Here is a 13,084-nt window from a genome sequence, read left to right on the forward strand (position 1 = left end):
AATTATTTGTGTGCTTGGCTGCTGTACAGCTTTATTGTTAATGGTAACATTTTTATGATAGTGTGCTAGTTGTAAAGCAAGGGGACATCATTTGGGATGTAGAATCTGCAGTTCACTGAAGCCAGATTAGGCTGCTCTGAAGCTTTGCGCCACTATTATGTATTGGGAACCCACTTCCTGTATGTGTGTATGTTTAGTTTGCAGGGCAAAAAGGTATTGCCAGCCCTGGGGATTTCCTGGTCAAACCAGCTGTTGATGAGGCTGATGGTTGCCCGGACACAGCGAGAGGCCCCCCCGCCGTACACAGGATGTGTCTTACGGACGATGGAGGTCATCTTTGCTCCGCATGTTCCACAGGGCTCCTGCTACTACACGGTGGGGCTGGAAGGGGTGAAAGGAATCGAGGAGCAGAGCTTGTGAAGGACGGCCAACCTGAGGGAAATCGCCGAAGGAAGAATGTGCTGAGATTTCCAGGCTAACCTGAGGGGACATCACAGCAGGAAGAATGTGCTGAGATTTCCAGGCCAACCTGAGGGGACATCAAAGCAGGAAGAATGTGCTGAGAATCCCAGGACTGAAGTGAACCTGAGATGATGAATTAAAAGAAAAAAAAAATCATATCTGAGGTTTCCTCCAGCCCCCTTTGGCCTGATCCTTCTCTCGCCGCTGCCTTCCACATCCTCTGTTATGGCTCCCGGTAACTTCGGGAATCTGGGCTTACTGCACTTGTTTAGACTGGCTGAAGTTACCAGGAGCCATAACGATGGAGCCAGGAGACGGAAAAGGATGGTGGGATAGCAATTAGGCCAAAGGGGGCTGGAGGAAGCCCAAGGTGTGTATGAATTTTTTTTTTTTTTTTTATTCATTGTCTCAGGTTCTTTTTAACTGGGGGAATATTGTGTGGGGAGCTGAAAACTACACAAGTGCCCAATGGTGAAGAAAAGCATCTCGGATACTTGCAGAGGCTCAGCAGATAAGGCTTGCAGATATTTTGGCAGAAGTAGTTACCTCTATAAGAACTTCACGTCCTGCCAGAAGTGGAATTATTGCCCATATTATCCTCCGCTTTGGAGCCAGTATTTGTTTTCAGGATGGAAAGGCTAAGTTACATCTGCAGCGCCCCAAGTAACCACTGCAGAGATATATAATGTATATTATCATTAAAATATTTCTTTTAAGGGTCCTATTACATTGCTGTGCTGCAGTTAGCGCTGCAATTTGAAACAATTGCACTGCAAAAAAAAAAAATCATACCGTGCGTTATAGCCACGGTGCGATTTCCAGGATTACTGTGGAAGCCGCAGAGTAACGCACTGCAGCCAGTGCAACGCTTCTGGGCTGCCCGGAATGCTTTTGTTGCACCGCAGCCGTGTGTCATGGCTCATTGACCGGGAGTACCTTGTAAAAGGGGCCTAAAAATAACAGGATATAAAACTGAAAATAAAGCCATTTTGAAAATATCATCATGCAAAATGATAAAGATTTATAAATGTTTATTTTGTCCGCATATTTTATACTGTAATAAATCCCACAATCACCATGCAATATGTTGACGTTTTCATTTTTATATGTTTTGTGCAGAGAATTGATCATAGCTTTTGGTCAAGCCTAATGCTAAGTACACACCATACAATTTCCTGTTAGATTTTCTGTTATGCTGGGAATACACGGCTCGATTCTGAGTCATTTTAGATGGCTCGATAGATAATTTCCTACACGTCCGATCTCCCGCCCGATCGTTTCCGCACTAGTTTCTGCATTGAGGACAATGGAAAAAGATAAGAAAAACGAGCAGAAGATAAGAAAATCGCCTGCCGAATCGAGCGGCGAATCGATTGAGCGGAAGAATCGAGCCATGTATGCCCAGCATTAGATTTACCTGCCAGATAGATGGTTAGATATTTTCCAAATTATCTATCTAACCATCTATCTGCCTAGCAATTAGGCATTGTTCTACTCAGCGGTAGATAACCAGAAGACAATGCACCAGAGATAATGACTAGTACTTTAATGCTGGGAATACACGGTTCGTTTTTGCCTTCGTTTAAACCTTCGATTCATTCGGTAAACGAATCGAGTGTTGAAAACGTATGTGAAAATAGTCATAATCTCATTATAGTTTCGATTAATAGACCCCAAAAACGAACGACTAGTGATCGAACATGTTTGATATTATCTCTCTTTATCCATCTAATCGAGCCATTGGTAGGCTTGATGGCTGTTCAGATCGATTATATATTCGTTTATGCTAGTCCGTCCCTGTAAAAAGGGATTTTCGTTTCGTTTCTTTGCAGCCTTCGATCATTGGAAAAACGAAACCATCAGAATCGAAAAAAAAAACGAAACCGTGGGTGGTGATATTAACCGTATGACTGATTATTTCGGGATCGAAAAGGCACAATCGAAACGAAGGTTTAAACGAAGGCAAAAACGAACCGTGTATTCCCAGCATAAGGCTCGTACACACGTCGGATTTTCGCAAACGACCCGTCGTTTGGACGTTTGAACGTCAAATCGGGTGTGTGTACAGCCTGTCGTTCAGCTCATAAGCCTGGACTTGAACGATCCGCCAAAGTCCAGTCTTTTCAGCTGAACGACAGGCCGTACACACGCTCGATTTGACGACCGAACGTTCAAACGTCCAAATGACGGGCCGTTTGCCAAAATCCGACGTGTGTATGTACTTTTACAGAAAATAATTTAACAGAAAATTGTATGGTGTGTACTAGGCATTACAGGCAGAAAGTGACACCAGCATGCTACTTATACACTGTGCTCTAATGACCTTCTCCAAGCTCTTAAGCCCCATGCACACACAGACAATGGTCTTTTAGGCTCTCACAACTTTTCTTGTGAAACCCCTAACAAAAAATCTCTTGCTATTGTTCAAGCAGCTGATAAGAAGTAAATCCAAATGTTGAATTGACTTCTTAGCAGCTGCTTGAACAATAGCAAGATTTTTTTTTTAAAGAGACTCCGTAACAAAATTGCATCCTGTTTTTTATCATCCTACAAGTTCCAAAAGCTATTCTGTGTTCTGGCTAACTGCAGCACTTTCTGCTATCAGTCTCTGTAATAAATCAATGTATCTTTCCCTTGTCAGACTTGTCAGCCTGTGTCTGGAAGGCTGCCAAGTTCTTCAGTGTTGTGGTTCTGCTATGAACTCCCCCTTCCAGGCCCCTCTATGCACACTGCCTGTGTGTTATTTAGATTAGAGCAGCTTCTCTCTTATCTTTTACAAGCTGGATAAATTGTCCTCTGAGCTGGCTGGGCTTTCACATACTGAAGAATTACAGACAAGGGCAAAGCTGTTTGCAGGAGAAAAAAGAGCAGCCTGAAACTTCAGTGCATGAGAGATGCAGGGGGAAAGAAACACACAAATGATCTCTTGAGATTGAAAAGGAAAGCTGTATACAGCCTGCTTGTGTATGGATGTATTTTCTATGTGTGGACATACTGTACATCAACCTACTTCCTGTTTTGGTGGCCATTTTGTTTGTTTATAAACAAACTTTTTAAAACTGTTTTTAACCACTTTTAATGCGGCGAGGAGCTGCGAAATTGTGACAGAGGGGGATAGGAGATGTCCCCTAACGCACTGGTATGTTTACTTTTGTGCGATTTTAACAATACAGATTCTCTTTAAGGTGTTTCACAAGAAAAGTTGAGAGAGCCTAAAAGATCGCTGTTGAGTGTGTGTATGGGGCTTAAAGGTTCCTACACACCAACCATCTGCCATACTTGTCTGTTAAGCCCCATTCACGCGCTCAACAGCGGTCTTCTATGCAGCACAATTGTCAGACAGCTTTTGTTGTGAAACATGTTGAAACAACTAAAACAAGTCTTGCTATTGTTCAAAATGCTGATATGACTGATAAGTCAATCCAACAGTTATGCTGGGAATACACGTTTCGTTTTTGCCTTCGTTTCGATTGTGCCTTTTGTCCTTTTCGATCCCGAAATAATCGACCGTACGGTTAATATCACTACCCACGGTTTCGGGTTTTTTTTCGATTCTGATGGTTTCGTTTTTCCAATGATCGAAGGCTGCAAAGAAACGAAACGTAGTACAGGGACGGACGGCATAAACGAATATATAATCGATCTGAACAGCCATCAAGCCTACCAATGGCTCGATTAGATGGATAAAGAGAGATAATATCAAACATGTTCGATCACTAGTCGTTCGTTTTTGGGGTCTATTAATCGAAACTATAATGAGATTATGACTATTTTCACATACGTTTTCAACACTCGATCCGTTTACCGAATGAATCGAAGGCTAAAATGAAGGCAAAAACGAAACGTGTATTCCCAGCATTAGATTGACTTCTTATCAGTCTTATCAGCTGTTTGAACAATAGCAAAAGCCTTTTTTTTTTTTAGTCGTTTCAACTTGTTCCACAACAAAAGTTGTATGAGGCTTTCAAGTTTGGCATTTAGTTGGTAGGTGTGTATGAACCTTTATACTCACTCTGTGCCTTTTAAAAGTTATTTTGTGGATCATTGGGCTTGAAGAGGAGCGCAGCCCCAATCAGATTACTGGCAAGCCCTTGTCAGTAATCTTTAGAGGGTCTTCGAGCTGCAACAGGAGACTGAATGATGCCGAGGGAAGCCTCAGGCCCAGCGCACACTGGGCGGATCCGCCGGCCAAATCCGCCTGAAAATCGCGTGGCTAATGTATCTATGGGCTGGTGCACACCGGCGGTTTGAGGTTTTTAGCAAGCCGCAAACGTGCCTCTTGCTGCACGTTTGCGGTTTGCTTAAAACCTCAAACCGCCGGTATGCACCAGCCCATAGATACATTAGCCACGCGGATGCGGCCGGCGGATCACATACAAAATCCGCTCGGTGTGCACCCGGCAAATATCGGCTCCCTGTTCCCAAAACTACTAGCGTTTTGACGATCTGCTAGCGGTTTTAGTGTGCACTGGGCCTCATTAGGATACAAAGGCTTCCCTCTCCTTAGGAAAGTATGTGATTTTGGACCAGAGCTTCAGATTGGGTACACTTTTTAATGGTGAGAATGTAAGGGGAATTTTTACTTTGGTTTTAAAATTGAACATAGTGGGTGCTGCACATTTCTTTGTATAATGTGAGGGTCTAAAAACTGAAGCAGGTGCAGGGGCGTAACAGTAGACCCTGCAAGGGATGCAGCCGCAGGGGGGCTCAGTCCTGAGAGACTGACAACTAAGGGCACAGAGAGAAAACCTTTTTGCTGTCTGCACAATTGTTCGAATGACTGCATCTGCTCAGCCACAGATAAAGAATCATACAAAGTTTTGTAATCAGATATTTGTAGACAGTCCCTATTCAGTGTGCAGGGGGAGGGGGCCCCATCCAAAGTTTTGCAGGGGGGGGCCCAGTGATTTCTAGTAACGCCTCCCTGAGCAGATGGTTACAGCGCTCAGCTCTGAAGCTGGGAGATGCTATAGCACTAATGCTTTAATACGCGCCATGTGCAAGAATAATTCAGGGTTCCGGCAGACCCCGAACTGCTTCTCCCTCTTAGTTGCAACAACTCGAAGGGGGAAAAAGTAATTAACACCGCCAGGTATTCAGCAGCAGCAGGGTGAGCCATCATTCAGCCCACCCTGCACCCACATCACCAGCAATGTTATAATATATACGCCTAAAAACACCCTGTTAAGAATTTCAAGAACTAATATATCGACTAAACCTAACCTTACTCTCACACAGAACCCTACCTATGGCAGGGAGATGGCTGATAAAATAGCAGGTGCCGAGTCTACCAACTATGCAAATAGCCTCCCCATCGGCTTATTTTTAGAGAGATCATGAAATGAATTTTGAGTGACCAAAATGTTATTTTAGATGTGTGTGGCATTTGTGTTTTTTTACTTTCAAATATGCTACATTTACTTAAAAGAAGAAAAGTAAAATGACCCATGTTCAGGAAACCCTAACTTCATATTAGTTTCCTCAATGAGGTTTCAAAACCCCAAATAAAGTATGAATTCTTCATAATGGTGGCTGCCATTTTTTTCTTGTGTGGCTTGGATGATGCTCCTGCCCTCCAGACACAGTATGTTTCACAGATGACATCACTCTCCCACAATGCTCCTGTGAGGCAGACATGACAGATTTGCCTCAGTGACATTCCCTAGTGATGGTCATATCTAGGAGAACTCATGCAGGAGCATGTGATTTGTATGATCAGTTGATCGATTTGAAAAACTCTGATTTGATCCGTCTTTCAGAGACTTACACATCTATCACCTGACCAAACTGATCACTTGCTTCTCCATGAGTTCTCCTAGACACGCCCATCAATGACATTCCCAGATGGGATTTCCATGGAAGCTTTTGTGTTGAAAAATACTATTTTTATGAATGCAGACAGTGTTTTATGAATGCAGACATAGCCTTGGAATGTAGGCCATAGGTATGACAGTTTCCTTTAGCAAATCATTGGAAGAAGACAAACAGGAGCCAATCTATTGATCTTTATTAGATGTTAATGTTCATGGGATCAGTTGGGCAACAGAGCATCGACAAAGGATACACAGTTCACATTTAAGTACACATGACACATTCATAAATATAGTACCCCAGGTACTACACAGAGCAGAGAAACACATATTTACAATCAGTTTGCAGTCCTGAAACTATTTCCTGTGTCTGTAACAGTCAGCTAGCGTCCGATCCCAGCCAAACATATGCAGAAACAGAACCCGGGTCATCCTTCCACAGTGAAAACTGATTATTTACAAACAAAATTTAAAGAAGAGGAAAACAGGCAGAAAGTTATTTCTGTAATTATGCTTTTATCACCCAGTTTTGCAGTGATACACCTGTCACTTCTCAGACACGAGCAGCAAAGATCAGAAATATAGCTGACATTCCTATGTCCAAACACTTCGCTGTTGCCTGGATGCAAGGACTTCCTGAATCTGCAATTACTCTTTATTGTAGACCTGAACTCTTGAACAGGACAGAAGGGGAAAAAAAAGATAAATGCACCCTGTGTGTACTTAGAGAGTTTAGCCTGACTGACTGCTAAACTCTCATAACCTGACTGCCGTAGGAGGTAAGCTCATTTGAAAGCACAGGATGTTAACAATATGTCTGCTTCCACAAAAGCAGGAAGTATAAACAGTGCAGATTTATTGCAGTATTTGTATTAGCTGTAACTAAAATGTTTTTCTTTAAAGGTTATTTTGCTGTTGCGTATCTTTTAGAGCAGAGGGGAAGTTCTGAGTTCAGGTCCGCTTTAAGGAGAGCTTGCCAGGGAAAGGGAGATATGAGCTATTGAGATCTGTATTGGTGCCTAGCAACAGGGACATGCGTATTAAGGTGGCCATTAGCAATACAATTCAATCCGGCTTTCATATCAATTCCATTTATCTGATCGAATTGGATAGCAGCTTTACTTCTGTTAGTGGGCCCAAACGACCGATAATAGGATTGAATTGGAGAATCAATCGTCCACAGAATTATATTGTTAATGGCCACCTTTATGTAGCATTTGGCCAGAGGAATTTCTAGATGTCTAGAATACTAAATCTATTTCAGATTTTGTGTGTTTTTCTTGGAGGGGCATTTAGCAACACCCCCTTTATTGAAGTCGGCCCTCCACCATGTAAAATAAAAATTGCCCTCCATGCCCGTGAAATTGGACAGCAATGATGTAAAGCTACGCTCCTAAGCTCTTCTAGATAGTACAATCAGGGAAAAGCTTGAGTATTTAGGGTAGGCCAGCGAAGCAAAGGTGCCATGGAGTTTATAGGGGACCTGAAGAAGTCCCTGGTTTGGCCACTTTGTATGTTTGTACTTACTGGTAATTCACGGAACTTTTAGGGCCCGTTTCCACTATCGCGAATCCGCATGCGTTGCCCGCATGCGGATTCGCACAGTCAGTACAAGTGGATAGGACTGTTTCCACTTATGCGTTTCCCCGCACGTTTTTCTGTGCAGAAAAAATCTGCAGGGTAGGGCCCTCAGAATTCGCCTGCGTGTGGAATGCAGGCGAATCGCACGCAATGTATTTAATAGGGAAATCGCATGCGTTTTCCCCATACGTTTTTTGCCGCGATTTCGCATAGGTATTAATGTTAATTTACACAGGCAGTGACATGGTTAAATTCGCATACAGCCTTACCTATGCGAAATCGCAGCAAAAAACGCATGCGGAATCGCACCCGCATGCGATTTGCCTGCGGTGATTCGCCGGCAATTCCGCAACGCTATAGTGGAAACGGGCCCTTAAATTCTGAATCTAATGATGCAGTTTCCCCTCACCGCGCTGGCCAGAGATCTACAATCTGCGGTTTCTTAGGGAGCAGCCATCTTGCATCTTCTCAGTGCACATATAGAAAAAGGCCCGGTTTGTGAAGGTTGGAGAGCTGTGGAGAACCTGTGTGACCCAGCAAACTTCAGACTAGTGTGGGGTTTTTAGTTTTTTTTAAGGGAACCCTGAACAGAGGTAAAAAAAAAAAAAAAGCAAATCTGGACTTACCTGGCATTTCCTCCAGCCCCCTGTAGCCCGTGAGGTTCCTCCTCTGCATCCCCTCCGTGGTACCACTGGCAGCTCCATAAACCTGGAAACTTTGGCTGAAGTCGCACATGCGTGGCCTGTCCAGGCACCTGTCGCGTCATCACAACCATCGCTGTAAGAGTACTGCACATACATGATACTCAAGACTGAACCGCACATGCGCAGGACCCTTATGGCTCTGGGTGCGATGACGCACCGGGTGCCTGGACAGGCCACGCATGTGCGACTTCAGCCGGAATCTGCAGGTTTACAGAGCCACCAGTGGGACCACGGAGGGGACCCAGAGGAAAGTGATGGACCTCGCGAGCTATGGGGGGCCGGAGGAAGCACGTTTGCAAATCTCACCTGTCATTCCAGATTATAGTAGTTGTGTGCAGAAAGTGCTTCAGCAATTATGAAATTACAGAATGCACTTTTTTTTTTAATAATAATGCTGATTGGCTCTGCATCATGCAGCTCAGACTGACCTCTGCAGGAGGCTTGGTAAAGGGCATCCTGTGCAGGTAGTTTAAAGGGATTTATTTGCCATTGTTCTAATTACGGAGGAACAAGGGGAAGACATCTGTGCCTGGAGGTGGGACTTTAATACTCAGCACTCTATGATGTTTTATGAGTGCTGCCAGCTGCCTTCACTCACCCTTCTATTTAATTAAGCCACTTTATACTTTGTTGTGCTGTACAGTTAACATAATGGCAGTTCAGTTCTGGGAAGTCAGTGCTACGCAAAGTAGCATGTAATGCAAAAATGTATTACATATCAGTATAATCTATGTATTCACATGTAGCAACTGGGGATAGTCAATGCTAATACCGTACAAGATTATGGACATTTATGCAATTAGAAAACAGATCGATGGAAACACACCTGGGGCTCACACACTATATGCACTTTTCCGAGTGCTTTTTGGCTTTTTAAAAACGCTCCCAATGACATACAGTAAAATCGCAGTAAAAACACACTATTTACCGCAATCTTAATGTAAGTCAGCATTTTTAAAAAAGCTCTCAGAAAGTACGGAGGGACAAAAAGTGCTCAGAAAAGCACTTATAGTGTGTGAGCCCTAAAGCAGTGTTCCCCATCCCTGTCCTCAAGGCCCACCAACAGTGCATGTTTTGTGGAAATCCACAGAGGCAGTTAAAGTGAACCTCCGGACTAAAAATCGACTCAGCAGCACTGAAAAGGCCTGGTGTTTCTTTAACAGTTTCACAGCATCAGAACTTTGTTTCTCTTATACAAGCCTCATTTTTAGCTGCACAAAAGAAAACTGCCCGGGCTTTTTTTCCCTGATGCTGTGCAAAGCATGATGGGATTTCTGAATTTGTTGTTCTCGTTCTGCTGTTTTGGTGCAATTTTTTTTTTTTTTTTACATTTTGAATTTGACATTTGAAGCCTAGTGCATGCAGCTGGGAGGGGTAATCAGGACACAGGATAGTTGGAACTGTGTCTCCTGCTCCTTGTCACCTCCTTTCAACCAAAAAGATGGCTGCCCCCATGACAAAGATGGCAGCCCCCATGAATCACAAACATTTGCCTGTTCTTTTAAAACAGGGTGGGTAAGAGATTATATTACCTATCTATTCTAATTAACATAACTAATGTAACTTGATGACAGTATGTTTGTTTAGGCTGAAGTTCCCCTTTAATCAGCTCTGCTGAGACAGTAATTACCTCACCTGTGCATGTTTGTGGTTTTCTGCAAAACATGCACTGTTGGTGGGCCTTGAGGACAGGTTTGGGGAACCTAAAGGGGTACTGAACTCAACAAAAAAAAGGCTATACTGAACTTACCTGAGGCTTCCTTCAGCACCCCTTAGTTTGTGAGGTTCCTCTGTAGGAACAGCACCTGCGCATCCCATCCTGCTCATGCTTCTGAAGTAGTGAGTGCTCTTGCACATGCGCGGTTCATTCTCTCAAGAAGGGGCCGCACATGCGCAGGATGCCCGGGAGGGCGGGCCATGCACGACGCCTGGCTGGGTTGCACAGCTGTCTGAGCCACCAGTGGGACAATGGAGGGAGCCCAGAGGATGCTGAAGGACCTCACAAACTAAAGGATGCTGGAGGAAGCTGCGGATAAGTTCACTATGGCATTTTTAGTTGTGTTCAGGGTCCCTTTAACAGGATTTTACTTGTCTATTTTTTTAAGCTGCATACATTTGTATAACCCATTGACCATCCCTAACCACTACATGTTAATATGTTCAGTAGTTTTAAAGTTTCCCAGTGCTTAATCATTGAAGCCATAAATAATATAAAGGGATAGGAGTGGTCACTGTGGGGTTCATGGTAGCCTGGGAGACGAGATAAGACCAGGAACCTAATTGTGCAGTATTGTTGGATACAGGAATAGTTAAAATAGAAAAAGAGTAGTTATCCTCATAAAGGTGGTTTGCAGAACATGCAACCTGTCACCTACGTGGGAAAATACATCCCTGCTCGGTATCTCAGGTACTGCCGGAACTGACTAGGATCCTTACTGGCTGTGGATAGCACCAATGATGAGGGGTGGAGGTGCCTAAAAATAGGATTGTCATATTGTATCTAAATAATGCAAAATAATAAAGACTATAAAAATGAGGTATCCCATCTCACCAGATGACACAACTCAGACGCGTTTCATGGGTTTCTGCCCGTTTCCTTGGGTCAATAGGAGTGTCTTCAGAAGTTCAGTTTTAGACCCGTGTTTTTGTTTTTTTGTGCCCTGTTCTAAAACGGAACTTCTGAAGGCACTGATAGTAAACAGAGGAAGTGGACAGAGACCCGTGAAACGCGTTGTCGGTTTTAAACATGGTTGAATAAATCTGACCTGATCTAAAACCCTTTTTTGTCTGGGTCGTCATCTGGAGAGGGAGGATACCTCATTTTTATAGTCTTTATTTTCTATTATTTACATACAATACAATCAGACAATCATATTTTGGTCGCCTCCACCCCTCATCAATGAATCATATGAAGAACCAAGAGGGAGGTTTTGGGAACAAAGACCAACTAGAATAAAAAAAAAAAAAAAAAAAAAAAAAAGATCAACAAACCTGTAGCTCTGGACCTACTAGATGTCAGGTTATGTTCAGTATTCTTTCATGAGAAGCTTAGTATTTACTACTAAACTTTATGAAGTATAAGTATTGGCAAAGCAGCATTGCCCTTATATGTGAGTGCTCTAACTGGGCACCCTAAATACCTTAGGGCCTTGCAGCCTCTGGAACGCAGGGACATATAGGGTACTTCCCTTCAGACCAAAATTAATTTGCACTGCTTTCCTTGATAAAGATGTACTTAGATGCCTCGAAACATTGGACTATACACCTTTTGCAGCATCACATAAAAGTCTTTAAAACATACCTTGGCGTGCCAACTACTTAACTACCAGTTTGTGACAGGTTTGCTTTAAAGTGGACCCAAACTGAAGCCTCTAAAGAGCCACACAAAGTTCAAGTGTTTCATTAAATAGCTTCCTTCTCAAGTCCTGGCAAGTTCCCCTGCATGGACAGGCTGTCAAAGGATTGCAGCAGCCCCATGTGACCATATTTCTGGCCCCTGCATTAAATTAAGAGACTGAACTCAGACAAAGTCATTCCTGCATTACCAGTGCACAGGACTTTGAAGATTAAGTTACTTGCTCTTTGGTAGGTACAGTGGTCTAGAACACGGCCTTAGGGCCTGAGCACACGAACATGCTTCTGTCTGCTTTTCAGCAACACATCAATGTTACAGATGATGAGAAGCGAACACAACTGTGTGAGTTAAGTTCAGGGCATGCTTAAAGCGAAACTGTAAAGAGTTTTTAAACACATTGTTTCACTAACCAGGGGCTTCCCCAAGCCCCCAGCAGCTGTCCTGTCCCGTGCCGGTCCTGCACAAGCCGCCATTCTCCCGCTGCCAGCTACTTTCGATTTCGCCGCCGGGCCACTGCGCCTGCACGGCTCTGGCCATGCGTATCCTTTCTTCGCGTCCCCTGCTATTGCAGAGGGGAACGCGATGAAAAGATACGCTTGACAGGGCTGCGCTGGCGTCTGCTTCACGGCGGCGGAAGAACGGAGGCTCTGGCAGGACCAGCGCGGGACAGGACGGCTGCTGGGGGCTTGCAGAAGCCCCAGGTAAGTGAAACTATGTGTGTAAAAACTCTTTACAGTTCTGCTTTAAGGTGTCCACTAATGATCCAATTTCTAGCGAAAAATCATTAGAGCAATTAGAAATTCTGATCAACACTATCAACAAGCCAATCTTTGCTTCCTATCACAACCAACAAGAAAATCCAAATTTTGGTTCGACGAAAATGCAATCGGACGACTTATTTTATAAATCATATGTACTGTAATTGATTGTGCCCATCAACAGAGATTATTTACAACCAATCCGATCAGAATTTCTGATCGCTCGAATGATTTTTCACTAGAAATTGGACTGTTAGTGGCCACCTTTACTGTGAACTCATGACCTCAGCTCCAGTCTTCTTCAAACTGCTTACTGCGATATGCTCAAGAATCTCTCCATCTCCTGAGAGCCACAATTCCTAGTTGCCAGTTGGTGGTTAGACTTGGCATCCAGGATTTCAGCTGAAAAAGTCA

At 43.6% G+C, this 13,084-nt stretch overlaps 2 protein-coding genes across 3 annotated transcripts in view; one reads left to right on the forward strand and one right to left on the reverse strand.

Moving 5' to 3' along the window:
* The window catches only part of XRCC3 (X-ray repair cross complementing 3), a 29,646-nt gene extending 28,101 nt beyond the window's left edge, over nt 1-1,545 (forward strand). For both annotated transcript variants that reach the window (XM_068254338.1, XM_068254339.1), the window contains exon 8: nt 198-1,545. In XM_068254338.1, coding sequence (XP_068110439.1) covers nt 198-420 — 223 coding nt within the window. In that variant the 3' untranslated portion in view covers nt 421-1,545. The remainder of the gene's footprint in view (nt 1-197) is intronic.
* Nucleotides 1-13,084, reverse strand: part of KLC1 (kinesin light chain 1) — a 203,042-nt gene that overhangs the window by 24,000 nt on the left and 165,958 nt on the right. The window lies entirely within an intron of this gene.

Source organism: Hyperolius riggenbachi, chromosome 9 (genome assembly GCF_040937935.1).
Source record: "Hyperolius riggenbachi isolate aHypRig1 chromosome 9, aHypRig1.pri, whole genome shotgun sequence".
NCBI lineage: Eukaryota > Metazoa > Chordata > Amphibia > Anura > Hyperoliidae > Hyperolius > Hyperolius riggenbachi.